Source organism: Telmatherina bonti (genome assembly GCF_933228915.1).
Source record: "Telmatherina bonti genome assembly, chromosome: 5".
In the NCBI taxonomy this organism is placed as follows: Eukaryota; Metazoa; Chordata; class Actinopteri; order Atheriniformes; family Telmatherinidae; genus Telmatherina; species Telmatherina bonti.
The window spans coordinates 33,315,089-33,334,068 of NC_136623.1; the positions used below are offsets into that span (position 1 = coordinate 33,315,089).

Consider the following 18,980-nt stretch of genomic DNA (forward strand, 5'->3'; position numbering starts at 1 on the left):
AACATCAGTCATGCGATTGGTTTTCATTTCAAAGTCTATAATATTAAAGAGAAGACTTGATTATATTTCTGATTAATATTAATGAGTAGTGTTTATGTCTGCGTTAAGCCCAGTTTTTCTTAATGAAGTCCACTCAGCTGTTCAGAGTAAATAAAATCAACTTATGGCATGACAGTGTTCTGTTGGTTATCTGCATATATGTCGTCAAGTAAATATTTACTTGATATGGCTTTTTATATACATGCTTTTATGCTTTGAGTGCTCTACAAGAGTACATTGCTTATATTCTGAGTAAAAATCGAAGTCGTCTTGCTGTTGCGTTGCAGCCTCTACTCTTCTAAAAGCAGAGTGTTTTTCCTTCTTGTTGTGGACGTTCTGCTTCACTTTGCACTGTTGAATAAAGCCTGCCATGAAGAAAGAGAACCAAGAGAGCAAGATGGGGGAAAATCATTACTGATTGAATAAACATCCTGAAATGGCATGTTTGTGTCTGCTCAATGTTTCTGTGCATTTCTGTCCGCTCAGCAGCTGCAGCCAAGCAGCTCGGCAATGCAGCCAGTCAGTCCATCAGTCAGGCTGCCAGCCTCGCCCTCGCTGTCCATCTTTCTCTCTCATCTCCTCTGCAAGCCTCCCTCTCTCGCTCCTGCCTGTTACATAAAGCCATTTCATTTAGCAGACTTCTCTAAGCTCCTTTGTATGTTGGCATTCAGCTGCCATTAAGAGGGATTTTTGTTTGTATGATGCCAATATAAGCTGAGCGCAGTGGAGTACGTCAGCTCAGGACTGTACAGTACAGCTGTAGCCCACGGCCGTGCAGAACCACAGAGCCACACCAGAGTGTGTCCCTGGGGAGGAAAGTGGAGCCACAGACATTTAGTTTTCTTTTTCTTTTTTTTTCTTAAAAAAAAGCCTTATGTTCACTTTTACCGTCGACCCTCTCCTTGTAATGCTTTTATTGAGGACTTGTACCTTTGGGGCTCAAGCAGAAGCCATGACATAAGGGACACTTTTAATAAAAAAAAAAAAATAAAAAAAAAGAAAAAATATTTCTCTTCTTCTGTGAACTGCAGTGCTCATGCACCATTTTTATAGGTTATGCCATGTAGACTTAATATGGTGTATTAAATCTGCTCTAGTTCAGTTTTACAAATATATTTCAGCGCTAATCCAATTATAAATCTTTCCTCTTCTGCAGGTGGTAGGAGGCAAGATGACAGAATCTGGCAGACTTTGTGCTTTCATCACCAAAGTGAGGAAAGGAAGTCTAGCAGACACTGTTGGACACCTCAGACCAGGTATGCAGTGGCGTTGGACATTCTGGATACTGCACAGGTTTTTAGTGTGATGTGTGCATGTCTCACACTTAGGCATGTGCTATTTTTTGCAGGTGACCAGGTGCTGGAGTGGAATGGGAAGCTTTTACAAGGAGCCACATTTAAAGAAGTTTACAATATTATACTAGAATCCAAGCCTGAGCCGCAGGTGGAGCTGGTGGTCTCACGGCCTATAGGGTGAGAACTCATATCCAACGCCAAATCCACTAAAGTCTGGGCATGACGTAGAACATAAACAAATACAGAAAACAATGCTCTGAAAACCTTTAACCTATATTCAATTGAAAAACTACAAAGACAAGACAATTAATCTGGAAACTGATCAAATTTGGTTTTGTTTTTTGTTTGTTTCTGTCAGACATTCACTCATGTTGAATCTGATGCGAAAAAGATGTTCCAAAAAATTTGGGACAGGAGCATGTTTACCACTGAGTTACATCATCTTTCCTTTAAATAACACTCAGTAGCGTTTTGGAACTGAGGACACTAATTGTTGAGGCTTTGTAGGTGAATTTCTCTCCCTGTCTTGCTTAATGTACATCTTTTGTTGCTCAGCCGTCCGGGGTCTCTGTTGTCATACTTTGCGCTTCATAATGTGGCACACATGTAGTGTAGTCCAGCCTGTAGTCCAGACAGGTCTTTTACAATGAAGCCACACTGTAGTAACACCCGCAGAATGTGGCTTGGCAATGTCTTGCTGAAAAAAGCAAGGATGTCCTTGAAAAAGACACAATGTGGATGGCAGCCTGCTCATGTTGCTCCAAAACATGTTTGTGCCTTTCAGCATTAATGATGCCGTCACAGATGTTCAAGTTACCCATGCCATGGGCACTATGACACCTCCATTTCCGCTAGTCAGATGCTGACTTTAGGACTGATAACAATCCGGATAGTCCTTTTATTCTCTGGTCCAGAGGACATGAAGTCCATGATTTCCAAAAGCAATTTGAAAAGTGGACTTGTCAGACCACAGCACATATTTCCACTTTATGTCAGTCCATCTCAGACAAACTCAGGGCCATACAAGGTGTTTTTTTTATGTTTGGAGGTATGGCCTTTGCTTTGCTTTGCAGAGTTTTAACTTGCACTTGTAGATGGAGCGATGAACTGTGTTAATTTCCTTTACACAATGATCTCGGTTTGTAATGCAGTGGATCGAAGGTCCTTTGATCGTGCAGTGTTGGTTTTCAGCCTTGACACTTATAAAATTTCTCCAGAGTGTCTGAATCTTTTGATGATATAATGGACAGTAGATGAAGAAATTCTTCAATTCCTGTAATTGTACAAAAAAAATATAGATGGCAGGTGCACTGCAAGTATTTCTCAATCCAATGGTCCTCGTGGAAGAGTATTCTTGAGCAAGAAAGGATTATAATCCAAAACAACTGGCATTAAAAATCCACATCCAGGCTCTTAAAGAGGTTCAAAATCAGTTTATGCCTTTACTGTTGAAGAAGGCATAAGCTGATATTTGGTGTATTTTCTGTGACTCAGTCGTACGAGGTGCACAATCCAGCAGATTCTCCACTTATCCTTTCTCCAACACACCTAATTCATATTATTGATTGTTTGTGCAGAACCTGATAGATTGGTAGATCCATGTAATTCGATTCAAGTATGTTGAAGCAGAAATACATGGGTAACCCGCTGCATTACTGATCTCGTAGGACCGAGTTGGAGACTTCAGTTTTAGTCCATTGAATTTAAAGTATTTTGAACCTCTTTCAGTTCCTGGACCTGGACCTTTAATGCCAGTCACTTTGAAATTGTAAACCTTTTCTGCTCCGAAACTGAAATGTTGTTCTTAAACTGTGGGACTATTTGCTCACACAGTTGTTCACAAAGTGTTGAATCTCTCCTCATCCTTCTGTTTGTGAACAACTCAGCCTTTCAGTGTTTCTCCTTTTATACAATCACAACGCTCACCTGTTTCCACCTAACCAGTACACCTGGGAAATGTCCCAGTGAGTGGATATTTTAAATGAGTCCTTAACTTTTCCACTCTTCTGTTGTCCCTGTTCCAGCTTGTGTAGAACATGCTGCAGGCATCAAATTCAAAATGAAGGAATATTTGCAAAAGAACAAAAAGTTTTTATCATGTTTGGACATTAAATATTTTGTGTTCATAGTATTTCAAATTAAATATAGATTAAAAAGGGAAATTAAAGATGGATGACGAAATGAAAATTGGCTAAAAGAAGTACAGTATAGAAAGGGATGATTGAAGACTTATTGTCATAAATGAATTAAGGTTTTTTTTTAGTTCTTTTTTGTTGCCTGGCAACAACTTAGCTGGTTATGTCACATGCAGCAGGGTGAACTGATGAACTCTCAGTAGACAATATGAGCAGAAACTCACAGTCAGCAATTCAACATCTGGCATTTGCTAGCACTGCCATCCTTCATCTGCAGTCTTCCACCCATAAAGGCTGAAAGTCTCTTCTGCTGCCACGACTTTCTGATATTCCCATTTTGTTGTGTTATCTGACTTTCCCCATAATTATTGAGGAAGATATAATTTAATCCTACTTTTTTTTTTTTTTTTCATGGTCTGCATCCTAGATGTTTCCTTTTCAGGTTATCTTGAGTTGGGGTTTTATTTTGGAAAGTCATCTGCTCCCACATGTAAACATCTTTCCTGCTGATATAGTTATACATCATAGCAGGTGTAAAAAGTATCAGTATTACTAGCAGAAACGTCTCTAGCAAGTATAACACAGGTTAAAAAGAAAAAGTTCTTACAAATGAGTGTGCTTACTGAACTGGTCTTTGTATTGTCTGAATTTTCAGAAGATTACACCACAACAAATGTCGTAATATGTCCAGTTACTTCGATACGCTGCCAGAGATAATCCAGTATATCTTTAGAAGTAATTCATTGATCAGAAAAAAGATTGATTTTTTTTTTTTAAAGCAATCACTACATTTATACACAGCATCCAAAACAACAAAAACTAACTCGAAAAATAAAAATTTCTCAACAGATTACCACATTTTCTCTTTGAAAATGTCTTGCTCAACGTCGATCACTCAAAATAACTTTGTATCTAAATTTCTACAGAAGCTTTAAAAGGAAATCTGAGCAGAAAGTAAACTTTTGTTCTCTTCCACTGACCCTGTGAAGAGGTTTTTTCCCTCTCGTCAGCTCTGGGTTTGCTAATGCAAGCTTTGTATGGGACCAACCGACACCACTCGGCAAAATGAAAGCCAAGCACTTTACGTATAATTTCTTCTCTTAATGTTATTGAAGGAAAACCATTGGAAGAAGCGGTTACACCTTTACATTGTCAATTCCTATATCTTAACCTACGTTTTGCTGCTGAGGGGGCCATTAGGTGAATGAAGACTAATGTGGTGCTTACAGTCATTAAAACACAGCGTATTCAGCATTAGCTCAGACCGATCCAACCCATCCCTCTTCTCTTTGTCAAACTCTCCTCTTCACTCTGTTTTTTGCTTCCTTTTTTCAGAGATATTCCAAGGATACCCGACAGCACACATGCACAACTGGAATCAAGTGAGTATTGTTGCGGCCTTCGGGAGATGATCCTATAATCAGCCCAAACATCAAGTAAAGGACGTTTCTGAAGTTTTCCCAATCTCATTGCGTCCGTCTTTAACATCTCTTTGTTTGTTCAGTAACTTCTTGTTATTAAAAGTACCATTTTAAACCAACAGGAGCGCTTGATAACGTAACTGTTTTACTGTGGCCTGGCAGGTTCGAGTTCCTTTGAGTCTCAGAAGATGGACCGTCCATCGATCTCTGTCACGTCCCCCATGAGTCCCAGCATGCTGAGGGACGCCCCCCAGTACCTGTCAGGACAGCTCTCAGTAAGTAGCATCAGCCTGACATACAGAAAACAGGCTGAATTATTCTAATCATTTGACCACTGTTGGGACCGTTAGTGTGTTGTGATGTGAGCATGGCAGTCACACTGGGGAAGCATTAATCCACCAACGGTAGTATTGAATTGGGAGTTGGGGCGATTGTTGGGTGTACCTTGTTTCTCTTGACCTCTTCTCAGCTGGCATTTTGCCGGTCCAGCACAGGACTGTAGATCAGGTTACATCATGTGCCGTTCATTATCAGGTAAATTATCAGGTTAAAGGGCTGCTAAAACATAAGATAAATCCACATGGGAATTAGCTTCAGCATCAGGAAACTCCTCCAGGTTTCTCTGTGATGATTACTTTAAGAAAATGTTCGAGTTCAACTGATGTTGACTCAGAATATTGACATTTATATTAATACTGATAGTTTTATATCCTGTCTCACTGCAGGGTTTAGGTCATATAAACTAGTTATAGTAAACTTCATGATGCAAGTGTGTCCTGTTGGTCAATAAAAGTAATATGAGGTCAATCACTTCTTATTCTCTGTGAGAATGGACTGTGTATTTAAAAATTGATCAATTAATCACAGTTCGTCAAATATCTGGTGAATAATTTCAGGAATTTCTGTGTTGGATCAGGATTTATTTAGTGTCTTTTGGTTAATAAATCTGTTTAATGCAGCTTGGATGCAAGCTTTGGAACGTGCAAAGGAAAAGTCAGATAAAACTAAACTGGTGTGACTTACTAATGGGGTTTATGCAGAACAAAAAGGGAATTAAAAACATCTTTAATAAAAATCCTCTCAGGTTTGTTGTTGTATTTGGAGTGTATTGTAAGTTTTTGTCTTGTGAATTTTATTGCATTTTCTTTTCTTTCTTTTTTTGTTTTTGTTTGTGTTTTTATTCCTTTTTCTTTTGCTATTTGATTTTGCTTATCCAGAGCCAAAGCCTTAGTAGAAGAACAACGCCTTTTGCCCCCAGGGTCCAGGTAATGGGCCCTGTCTGAAGGGCACATGTTGTGCTTTTTGCTTATCAATGGTTGACTGGCCTTAAGTTTTATTTCTATTTGTTTGTTTTCTTTCTTTTTTTGCTATTGGTTTTGCTTTTTCTTTTGTTTGTTTCTTTTGTTTCCAGACTTTGAAAATTGCATTCTTGGGGAAATGGTAGCTTTGAGTTTCCCTCTTAGTGCTGCTGTGCATTGTGTCATTATCTTCTCTTTGATTTCTTGCTATTTCAACCAGTTCACATCATTTTCCCCAAATACTGTAGTGCATGCTCAACTAAAGTGGGCACATTTTAAGAGACACTCTCCCATTGCCTGTTTTTCTTTATTATTATTTTATTCTATTTTATTCTTTTTCTTTTGCTGATCTCAGTGATTTATCCTTTTATGCATCAGTTGGATTTTTCTTAGGCAATGCAGGAGTTTGTCTCCATAAGTTGTAAGGACACAGGACTTGGTATTTTTCTGCTTCATTGTGTTATGAACCAAGGCACTATGAACTCAAACCTTCCACTCCCATAGAGAAGGATTTCTGTGTGATGTGAAGTAATGCTAATTAGCAGACCACAGCTGATGGCCGTGGTCTCATGTTGCAGGGAAAAGACACCAAGTTCACCGTCCTGTTTAGGAAACCAAAAAAATAATTGCATTTTCCCTTATAAATGAGAATTAATGAATAAGCAAATTGTACCTGCCAAATAGCAGCTACACAGACATCATACCCTCAGCGTTTCCTCTTTACAGAAAGGGTGACTCATTAAATGAGTTTTGGTTTTTTGATGCAGTAGAAGATTCACTCTCAGTAAATTAGAACTGATAGAGTTAATTTATTTGGTTAATGTTCTTATTTGAACCACTGGATGTCACGGCTCATATGCATACAAGCACACAGATGTCAACAAACACTGTGTGCTATCTGTGAAAAATGAGGTTTTATATGTGAAAAGGCATTGAGTGTATTGTCTCGTTGCTCAACGTGTTTCACACATAAGGCAGTTTACAAAACACGTTGATTTTTCAAAGTGGGCTACGAGCTCAGATTTGGTACAATTTGTTTTGCCGTAAGCTTCTTGCTGTGTTTTTCTGCATATGTAAAATCTCCTGGGTTGTCTTGAGTGCTCTCTCTGGCATTGCTGCATGCTCAGCTTGTAGTTGTAAACATCTCTGATGAAGTATGGACAAGAACTTAGAAGTCTTACCTCTCATTTCATCTCGTTTCTTTAAGGCTTAAGTCAGACTACTTTGTCTTCTAAGTGTCTTTCACTGAAGTCCATACTTCCTGTTTTTAGCTTGATCTGTCTTTTATACCTTTCTTAACAGCATGATTGATTTCTCCATATCGGTGCCCAGTTAGCATCTGGGAGAACATGATTACAGACAACATCCTCAGTGGATAACAGAATCACTTTCAGGACAACATTGCTCATTTTGGAGCATGCCACTCCAAGCTGAATTTCATGAAATAAACTGTATTTACTTCTGCAGGGAAAGATTTTTATAAGTGATGCAACACATACTTCAAAACAATAACTTTCACATAAAACAGATACAATTAAAACATTTTAATGAATACACTTAGAACCTTCTGATTTATAGAAGGGACTTAACAATTGTTAGATGATTACACATTCTCAAAATGAGCATATGACAACACTAAAGCTTATGTCCCACCAGACATGACATGACATAATTTCTGAAGGATAAATCCAGGAGAAGCCCAAAAAACTTTTAAACACATTTTAAACTCAGCGAGATCCAGTTTAAACACATCTTTGGCTCTGGCTTGAAGAAGTAATCTTCTCCTGCATTATTTCCTCTGTGTTTTAATCCTAGTTTTGGCCCTGAGCCACCTCTCAGTATTCTGCCTCTGCTCTGCCTCTGCAGGTCAAACTCTGGTATGACAAAGTGGGCCATCAGCTAATCGTCACCATTCTGGGTGCCAAAGACTTGCCACCTAGGGAAGATGGCCGTCCCAGGAACCCTTACGTGAAAATCTACTTCCTCCCTGATAGAAGGTAAGAGTAGAAGTCAATATTTTATTTGCTTGATTTGTGCATGATGTTTTTCCATTATATGTCATATCTTATCATCCTCTTTAATGCCACATCCCTACAGTCCTTGTCAGGATAAGATTTTAGTGGGTAGCACTGAAACATCCTATTTTTTATGCAACAAATTAAGCAAATGATCAATTTTTAAAACATTTTTGGTGTCATTGACGTGTTATTAATTGATCTTTAATGCTGATGAGGCATTATTATTGTTATTTTTATTATTACTTGATGTAACAAAAAGGTGTTACCTTTGAATCTGTAGTCCGGTAGCGCTGCCACCCCCCCAGTGGTAATCAGCATGCTGTGGTGCTGTACACCGTGATGTGATGTGTTATTGATCTGTTGTATTCGTGGCTCTTCCCTATCAAGGTTGTAAATAAAAACAGTTTGAATTATTGTTCCTCCAGCGACAAAAGCAAGAGGAGAACAAAAACAGTAAAGAAATCCTTAGAGCCCAAATGGAATCAGACCTTTATGTATTCACCCGTACACCGGCGGGAGTTTCGAGAGCGCATGCTGGAGATCACGCTGTGGGACCAAGCCAGGGTCAGGGAGGAGGAGAGCGAATTCCTGGGAGAGGTGAGAAAATCAAACCCTGTCTTATCTCTATCCAAGAGTATATCAGCTTATCTTTGTGAAAGGGAATAAAGCAGAATAAAATATATTCTGAAATTACTTCCTGCTAATTTTATACATCAGAGCTGATGGTGTCATGATGTGAGGTTGCTTGTGAAATCCAGGTGTTGGCAGCAGTCATCATCTCTCTCTCTCACCTTGAATCCGTACAAATTAAGTTTGAGTGTCCACGATCCTGACAAGAGTCGGTCACGGCAAATGATTACAACTTTTAACTTACAAATCTGATTATCTGAGGTAACAATGAATGTAAATCTCACTACTCTTTTGCAATTTAATTAATACAGTTATACACATTATAGCATCCAGGCAAGATTACCAGAAATCTAGGTTATTATCAGATACATAGCAAGGTAATATTTATCACGTTGTGTAAGGCTTATACAGACTGAAAAGGTCTATTTCAAGGATTTTAGGTGTTGAAGGAAGGGTCAGCTCTGGCCTGTCATAAATATCTAGCTGCTGTGTTATGAAGCAAAGATTTTCTTACAACCCTAAAAAGTTCTTAACAAAAGAAATGGATGAGAAATTATTTAACAACAGCTACACAGTTGTACTGTTAAATAAGCTGTTATCTTGTAAGTTTTCCAGCATGTAAGTGTTTCAAACCTTTTAATTGTCTTTACCTGAGTGTAATAATAAGTTATTGAACTCTTGGTGTTCCTTTTCCCTTTCTATAAGTTCATTTCAACTGTATAATGAAGCAAGAACACAGTATACAGAAGGAGGGAATACGTCCTCATTCTGTTCTGTATCAGCTTACAGTAGTGCTTTAATTAGTTATCCGAGAGTCCAGCCTTTCCTTTACATGTCAGGCAAAACAACCTGAAAAAAGACTTTGGATTTACTGTATTAAAGGTATATTTCTTTCACGTGAAAGTAAGCCTGCCTTTATGATTTGCTATTAGCTCGCTTAGCTTAGCTTAGCTTCTGTTCCTTTTGGGAGGGTTTCCCTGGTTCCAGATCTGCTCGACTTCTGCCTTTCAGAGCTACACCATACAAGCAGTCCACATGCAAAAATAATTTTAGGATGATAAGTGTAACTACTCTCCTGCTGATGTGATGTTTTAGATTTTAAAAGTCTCACACTCATTTTTATGTCCTTTTTTTTCATGTGGAATCGTGATGCAGAGATGCAGATAAACACAGTCCTTACTGACATGGTTCTGGTTGTTAATGGTTATTTAAAGCTTTCATGATGTATCTAAAGTTACAGAGATTTACAGAGAGACTCAATTATATTCTTTTTATCCCAGGTTTCTTACATATGTAATCACAGCCATAACATGTTTATGTCTAGAATTTTCTAATTTAACACTTTAATGTTAAAATGACCTTTTGATAATATTTATTTCTGATATTTCAGAAGAAATATTTTACTTCTTAGTTTGCAAATCCAGTGCAGTTGTTTGGGACAAACACAATAATTAATTAACTGAAACCACAGAGTGTCATTTTTGTTAAATGATATAAACAGAAAGGGTTTATTTAGGATTTAAATTCACTGTGAGAGCTCTGTGAGTATCATGGCAGAAGCGAGGACTGCAGACTGTGCTTACAAATCGATGCTCTAAGCGTATCTTTTTTTTTTTCTTTCTTTTTTAAAACTTGTTTGTTTTGGGAAAGCGACCTCACTGCTGCCTTTGTCCTTTTGCAGATCCTAATCGAGCTGGAGACGGCTCTTCTGGACGATGAGCCTCATTGGTACAAGCTACAGACACACGACGTGTCCTCCATCCCACTACCACGTGCCTCCCCGAACGCACAGCGCAGGCAGCTCCATGGAGAAAGTCCAACGCGGCGGCTGCAGAGTAAGTAACATGCACAGCTCTCTGCACATACATTTCTTTTAAAAGAAATGCCAACAAATAATGAAATGTGTTCAGACCCAAGTTCAATAAGTTGTTAATGCACATTCATGATTCACACGTGTGGAATTTTGCAGTTGTGCAGATGTTTGTGTTTACACTGCAGCTCTGGTCATGCAGTTTGCCTTGCATTTTTTGCCCACCGGTGTTCTGTTCATGCTTTTTTACATGAAGCTTGATAAATAATGCATTTTTTCTTTTGTTGTTATCCAATTCACATCAACCTTATGGCTCCTGCTTTACAGACAAAGAATCTTACTCTTACAACTCAGGTAAAGGCTCCTGCACTGCAGGCTTTGCTGCTCTGTGAAGCGTCTGAGTGTTCTTCTGTCCTCTACAAATATCCTCGTGCTCTCATTCTCCACATCGAGCACATCCTTCTGCTACCTTATATGGATTTCAGTGTTGGGAGTTGGTGCACAGTAAATTTTATCACACTGTTTTGGAATCCACACAGGGTAGCAGACATATGCACACACCAGGGAAACAAAGATTTAGGACACAGTCCTCTCTACCCCTCTGTGTATCCACCTATAATATATCTTATACCCCCACCCTGCAGCCCACAGCATTATCCTCAGAAACTGCACTTGGCTCTCATCTTAAAGTGGAAATACAACAGTAACCACAGCTATTTTCCAGTTCAAACTGGCATCATTTGACCACTTACTTCTCCCTGGTGATGTAAATTGTGTGTTATTTTGCTCAGTGTGATGATTTTCCCTTTTTATAATGACATAAAATATTGTTGACACCCTTTTTTTGTCTATTTAATCTTGCCTCTGTTTGTGTTTCCTTAATCTTTTTAAATAGTTGCAAAAGCTTAAAAGAACAAAAAGTATTTTAAGAATATTTTTATTCAAAATATTTATAAATAATGATAATATATAACTAATATATTTTATAAAATTAATGATAGTGTTTGAGTTTAATAATTTAATTTAATTTAATTTAATTTAATTTAATTTAATTTAATTTAATTTAATTTAATTTAATTTAATTTAATTTAGCACCACAGCCTCACAGAAAGTAGGTTGCTGATGAGAACAGTGGCCTTTCTGTGTGGAGTTTTCATGTTCTTCATCTACATGCGTGTATGCATAGAATCTCTCCCACCATCCAAAGACATACATGTTAGATTAATTGTTTATTATAAATTATCCCTAGGAATAAACATGAGAGTGAATAGTTGTGTGTCTCTCAGTGTTGACCCTGGACTTGCGACATGTTCAGGGTGTACCCTGCTAATTGCTTGGACTGAACTAAAGGGTATAGACAAATGAATAATTGAATAAATTCGGTTTATAAACTGCTGGGAAGTAAGAATTGTGGTTTAGAGAAATGCGGCATATAGCATTGGAAAGTACCTGCCAACGTGTTGAAAAATTCTTTAGTAACAACAATAATTTAGCTGAAGTCGTCACATGCAGAGATGGCAGATAACTCATGGAAACACTTTCAACAGACTTCATGGACAGAAACCCACAACTAACCGGCCACTGATACAAAGACGCTTATTCTCAGTTAAGTGTCAGGGATTATAAAAATGTGTTGAAAAGACGTTCCTCTACCCTCCAGCTTCACCTATTCTGGTACGTCTTGCAAAATAAATACAGTAGGTACAAATGTATTATTATTATTATTATTATTATTATTATTATTATTATTATTATTATTATTATTATTATTATTATTATTATTGTTGTTGTGCATATTTGCAATAAAAATGCACAACGTTCCATGGGAAGGAGGTGGTTGGCTTGCTTTAGATGCCTCTCTGTGATACACCAAACTGGTTGTCTGCGCTGCTTCTTCCAGACAATTGGGGCTTGCTCACTCCCCACAGAGACAGTTTTCTGAGCGTGTGTGTTAGTGAGAGGTGAAAGAGCTGACAGCTGTAAAAAGTTCTCTGCCAACGAAGATGAGAGATTGGGAGTGGCACTGCACTTGTTATTTCTGAAAAAGCACGCATGTCCATTTGATTTAAGCTGACTGAATGGCGAAGGTGGTGGGATAGGGTTGGGTTGGGGATGCTGCTGGCGTTGGGGTGATAAGCCTCCTCGGGGGGGATGAAGAGAGAACTACATAGTCATCTCCACCCTTGCACGTATGATGAATGAGGGCGCCACAGCTGTGATGAGGAAACGTGTTGTTTCCGTAGAAGTTGGGAAGTAAATACGCTGCGTAGTTTGTTTCAGTCAGGTTATTTACTTTAATCAGAAGCAGTAACAAGATTGGGGTGTCATATGCCAGACAGGGTAAATGCACAAACCAGAAGGTAAAAATAGTCCAAATATCCATTTCTGTGTCTCATTAATTTCTCCCTCCCCACCTTGTTTCCTGTTTAACTCACAGGATCCCAGAGGATCAGCGACAGCGAGATATCAGACTACGATTGTGAAGATGGTGTTGGGGTTATAACAGGTATCAAACGAATCAAAGTTCACATTACTGATTTAAAATATGTGTAAAGACTGGAGGGACAGTAAAAGTCTCATGTTTCATGTTTGACTATGCTGAATCAGCATTTTTTTTATTCTGAACACAGCTAACCTCATGAATTAATTTTATTTATTTTATTATTTATAAGGGATGGAATTTATTTATTTTATTTTATTTATTTATTTTATTTATTTTCATGAATTTTCCTCATCATCATCAGTCACATGCTCCCCAGGCTTGAACAGCTTACAAACACAATTATATACTCTGCTAGAAGGATGAAACGCTGCAGAATAAGAGTGAAAGAGCAGCGAGTGTTAGCCTTCCTCTTCTCTGATAGCCGATGCTCCAGCGGTACGCCCACGCCGCACATCAGAAACAGATACCAGCCAGACTATTAGAAAAAAAGTCTGAAAGACTGAAAAGTACTTAAAATGTTCAAATGTAAAAGTAATAGCTGTAAATGATGCTGAAAAGGGTTTAAAGGCATCAAATAGTTTTAAGTGTTGTGCTCTTTCCTGCTATCTGCAGCAAATATCCATCTTTTTTCTCTCAATTGAAGCAAAGTGCTGACCTTGTTTGCAGTGAAGGCTCGTGATAAATTGCCTGATGAAAGCGGCTGCCTGTTAGTCGAGCATGTGGTAATGTTTCATACGCCTGTAAGCAAATATAGGCCACAGAGAGGAGGTAGGGAAGGAGCAGAAGCTACCGAGAGAGTCACACTGAAAGGAGGGGAGCATAAATTCAGTTACAGTAGCAAAGCACCAATCATACAGACACGCAGGCAGAGACAGGAGACGTCTCAGCTTGCTGGTGGGACTGCAGGTGAGGGAAATCCTCCTTCTGCCTATTTAACATTCTCATCAGCACCTCGCTGCCTCCCAATGCCAGTTTCCCCTCACTTCATTCACAGTGAAGGGAATACCCCTCCGCTGAGCCCCGGTCTCGTCCCCTGCTTTACTCAGGCTCTAATACATCACACTTTATCCCACTCTAACTCCCACATGAGCAGAAAAAAGCTCTTTAACTTTACAGAATACAAGTTACAATTATTTTTACAGTTTGGATTTACTTACTAATTTTTTATATTTTAACATTCTACCTAGTTAATATGACTTAAAGCCTCCGTCTTGCAACTCCTGCACCGACGCAGACGATTCTTCTTGTTAAATCCTATTAATTGCCAGCAAAGGCTTTCCTCTTTCCGTGTGCTTAACGGGCAGGCCGTAGTCACGCGTGAAGCAGCATGTCAGGAGGAAGAAAAGATTTCATTTGGCCCTGTGTTGTAGTAGATCGCTCCTACTGCCCTTCAGAAATGGCAAATGCTTTCCCGCTTAAGTCCGTATGAATCAGGAAGAAGCTGGGATAACTTGCAGTTGTTTTAGGTTTTATTGATCAAATATAAAGATAAAGAAATACAGTTTTTACAATCTATAATTTAGTATTTTTTTTCCATTTGAAATGAAGGTCATTTATCAGCTTTTTTTTTTTAGGGGGAGGTCAACAATTCTTCATCATTTCCTCCCATTTTTCTTACCTTTCCTGCTTTTTTAACTTTTGATTCAGGTTTTTCTTTAACTTTTTTTTAATGTGCTGCACACTCTATTGAATATCAATCCATTTTAATAGTGCCAAGCATTGACCTTAACCACGGCTGCTAGCCACGTCTGATTATTGGTTAATGAACTCTTTCAAGTTGAATGAACTAATCAGTCTAGCAGAGAAATTCATTATGGTGTTTCACATTTTTTTAAAGGCTATTTTCATGTTTAATGCACAATGTTAACACAGCAGATGAATTGCATTTTTATTAAAACCTAGTTCTCATTTTTGGAATACAAAGACTCAGCACATCGACTATAAAACTCTATCGCCTCTGGAAAACAGCGTTTATTGTAAGTTTTAGAAATGTTCCGCCTCTTTTCTTCAACTTCTTACAGCATGAAGTCAAACTGGATCTGTGATGTTTGTTTGCTTAATTAAGACGAATCAGAGATTTATCTTTTTAAATTACCCAAAAATACTGGAAAAAGGAAGTTAGATACACTAAGGCAGGGCCGCAGTCCTCCGAGTGTTCAGAGTTTCCCTGCTGCAACACACCTGAAACACATCAGACTTATTTGGCAGACTGGGACAGAGCCTGACATTAAACTCTGCACAATTCTGCAAAGTAGCCACTGATTTGAGCCAAGTGTGTTGCAGCAGGGAAACTCCTGAAACTTGGAGGACTGCGGCCCTCGATGACTGGAGTTGCCCCCCCCCACCAGAGTCATAAAAGTGTTGGCGTGTAAGTAAACATTGAAATAATCTAACACCTTCTCCCTCCCATGCTTGTTTTCCCAGACTATCGACCGAATGGGAGAGACTTCCAGAGCTCCACATTGTCCGTCCCTGAACAGGTTATGTCATCTAACCACTGTTCTCGGTCAGCTGATATAAACCGAGCACGATCGCGCTCTCCCAGCGTTCCGCCACCCTCCAGGTAACCTCGGCTCGGCGAGTCTTAACATCTGGATGCTTTTTTTTTTTTAGTTTTTTGTTTGTTTGCTCGTGTTGATGAATGTTGTGGAGGGGTTTGGGGTGGAAAGCATGTTACTCAGGGTTACTCAGGCACTAATTCTTTATAATGTATGATCACCACAGTCTGCAGCTCGCCTGGAAGTTGCTCTAAAGACAAACATGTGGCCACACTACTGCTGAACAACATGGACAGTTTATGTCTACTTTTATTGCAAATTAGGCCTTCTCAGTACGGCTCCTCATGAAGTCAGCTCCACTGTGTGTCTGACAGGTGTAACACTCACCTGACAGGTACACACACACCAGTTTATGCTTGTATCAGGCATCCTTATAAAGGGGGACAGATGCTGAACAGAAGTGAAACTAGGGAAATGGATGAAGCCTTGAACTCTCTGTAAGATGAATTTGTTTTTCCCTTTCTGATGTGCCAACAGAGCATCTTTCTCCTCTTCTTGAAATCTCAGACTATGATGTGAATTCCTGTGTTGAAACTAATTTCTTTTACCTCCTTCTAGTCCAAGTTACCTTGGAAGAATTTATATTATAGCAAAAATGTGACTGTATTACTCTTAGAGATGGTTAGTTTTGTTTTCCGTAATGTTTCTGGAAAGCAGTTCCTTGGTAAAACAGTTCTGCCTGGCAAGAAAAAGAAATTCTTTTTTTTTTTTTTTTTTAATCTTAAAATCAGGTGAAATTATGCAGAAAACGTTGGGAGCCAACGCTATTAATGCTGAGGAAAGCATATAGTACTGACTCGTATTTTGCTATCTTTATGGAAGAGGTGGTCAAGGGGAAGCGGTCAGTTATCCTCCATCAGTACTTATTTTCTGTGAGGGTTGGAAAACGTTGCTGTAAGAGTCCAATCATAGCCTTGGCACTGCCAGGCTGCAGCCACTTTCCTCCTGTCCAATTAACTTTATTTGATATTTCTGAGGCTCCGCTTAAATCAGTGTCAGATGCAGAAAATGCACTTACCTAAATTGTCTGGGACAGTACTTACTTGAGTGTATTTCATCTGCTTTAATTAACAATATCCGGTTATTTATTGAAAACGACAGGAAATGAGTTAGAGGGAAGTTGGCTTTGTCCCAGAATGCCTTGCTTTATATAAAAATCCTCATTTGGTGTTTTGCTGCTTTATTTTGTTTTCAGTGTTTAAGACCTTTTTTTTTTTTTTTTTTTACCTTTTGATGTTTTGTTGTTTAAAAGACAAAGTTGTGAATGTGAGATGTTGATCTGAAGGTGTGTGATCACCCAGTAGAGGTGGCACCAGGTAAGTTTGGAAGTTCAGTGCTTTTTCTGTGTGCTCATATCTATGTGGCAAAGCTGAGAAGGAATCCTCCCTGTCATCGGATTTCTCAACTTTCTCCAGCTTTTATCTTTCCTGACTTGCATTCCTCTTTGAAAGCCTTACATGAACCTTCCCTTTGAGCTCTTTCAAACTTTTTGCATCCTGTTTCTCTGTGAAGTCTTCCGCTCGCTCGGTTTCCTACCCTCTCCAGTCTCCATCTGTCTGCTTATGATTTTGTTTGTCTCCGATCTTCCCCCTCTCTCTATCTGCTTTCCTCACCCTTTTCTTCTTCCATCTCAGAACCATCTCTGTCTTTTCTCCTTCCTCCATGTGTTTGCAGCCATTTTCTCACCCTACCTCGAACCAGACATACTCAGCCTGTTGATGATCCTATGAAGGAGCCCAGGTAGACGTTTACCTGAGTTTGCATGAAGCCTCACCTCTGTATTTCCACTCTCCAGCACAACACCTTTGTGTCACAACCCACGTTTGTGGAGGAAAGCTTTCATTTAGAAGACATGGCATTGTCACTGTGATGTGTTGGACTAAATTAAGACCTCAAGTCTCAGAGAATGAAGAGTAACGTTATCTAGAGGGTGTTTGCATGTAGATGTGGTGTCACATGACCGATCCAGTGTCAATGCCATGACTGCTGTGTTGATGTGTGACAGCATATATTTCTTCTGTAGAAGATTAAATATATATTTTCACAGCACATCACTTTTCAGTAGTGCAGTATGTTTTACTGACTCTACAATCCCACCCCACCCACCACCACCACCACCACCATTCAGCACTGCAGTCTTTTAACCCGCCTTTATCACCCTTTTCTCACTTTATTTGCTCCACTGTTTACTATGTATACAACTGTAAGCCTTAGAAAGTTAAATCTTTTTATTTAGCATCTTGTCCTCCAAAAGAGTGCACGGTCTTTCTGTAAACTGATAAGTGACTTATAGTTGTGAAAGTTTTGTCCAGAAGAGGTTTTTTTTTTTTTTTTTTTTTTACATAAATCATGGGGATACATTCAGTATGTCAAGCTTCATCTTATGGATGATAGAAATCCATACATTTATTCCAGCTTCCTTTGCAGGTTGTTTTTCTTTTATACACATATTTTGCCTCCTCTTGTGGTGAAAAATGAATAAATGCTGACCAGCTATGATATTTTCTTGCCAGCCGCAACCATCGTGTGCACCCAATCTGCAGAGAGGAAGCAGTCAGGTTACTGCGTTCCACTAGGATGATCCGTGCCCATTCAGAGGGGGCCTACTCCTCCGATTATGACTATGAGAGGTATTCTAAATGCACTGCTGTAGCATCTGTGCATCTGCCATCTTGTGGTCTTCTGAAGGTGTCCCTCGTTTCGTCTTTCTCCGTGACCATGCTTGTGATGACAGAAAATGATATCCGTCTGATATCGGTTTTTTTGTCAAGAGGTCATCACAGCTCTGAAGTTGTGTAGACGTGACCTGCCGGTACACAACTGCCTCTGTATGTTGAGGCTCAGAGCTACAGCATATGTGTTGCTGATGTCAGCTGTATGTATACTGTTCATGGAGTAAAGTGCTGCCAAGCACTTGACTGTCCCTTTGTTGATGTTGTTTATCTACATGCACATCATTCCAGTGATCTTTTTACTTGATATTGACAGCTGCTTATTGCTTGTTCATTGTAAAGGATCTTGATGGGCTGCATATTAACTGTTATTTGCCCTTTGGCTTCTTCTGTCTCGTCAGAATAAGCAGCTGCTTTAAAGGTGGAGTATGTAAGATTTTCAATATTTTCAAAATAAATTAACTAAAAAAAATAACTACAATCATGATTAGATAGTTTTTTTTAAAAAATGTAGGTTCCAGTCTGTCCATATTTGATGTGTTATTAAATTACAAGTTTAATTAATGACAAAGACCCTTCTTAAATGTTTGCCTACCAGTAAAAAAAAAGTGCTTTTTGTCATTTGTGATTAATAAAACTTGTGATTTAATAACACATCAAA

The 18,980-nt window shown here is 38.8% G+C and overlaps 1 protein-coding gene across 8 annotated transcripts in view; it reads left to right on the forward strand.

The window, feature by feature from the left end:
* rims2a (regulating synaptic membrane exocytosis 2a) overlaps positions 1-18,980 on the forward strand; it is a gene marked incomplete at its 5' end in the record, with an annotated part of 160,154 nt that overhangs the window by 91,045 nt on the left and 50,129 nt on the right. For 3 of the 8 annotated variants that reach the window (XM_079240334.1, XM_079240335.1, XM_079240338.1), the window contains 11 exons: positions 1,196-1,295; positions 1,388-1,511; positions 4,805-4,851; positions 5,053-5,165; positions 6,108-6,155; positions 8,055-8,185; positions 8,611-8,803; positions 10,518-10,671; positions 13,084-13,152; positions 15,514-15,652; positions 18,161-18,277. In XM_079240334.1, coding sequence (XP_079096460.1) covers positions 1,196-1,295; positions 1,388-1,511; positions 4,805-4,851; positions 5,053-5,165; positions 6,108-6,155; positions 8,055-8,185; positions 8,611-8,803; positions 10,518-10,671; positions 13,084-13,152; positions 15,514-15,652; positions 18,161-18,277 — 1,235 coding nt within the window. Of the gene's footprint in view, positions 1-1,195; positions 1,296-1,387; positions 1,512-4,804; positions 4,852-5,052; positions 5,166-6,107; positions 6,156-8,054; positions 8,186-8,610; positions 8,804-10,517; positions 10,672-10,973; positions 11,001-13,083; positions 13,153-15,513; positions 15,653-18,160; positions 18,278-18,980 lie in introns of all 8 variants that reach the window. The other 5 variants (XM_079240332.1, XM_079240336.1, XM_079240337.1 and 2 more) reach the window with 3 other exon arrangements.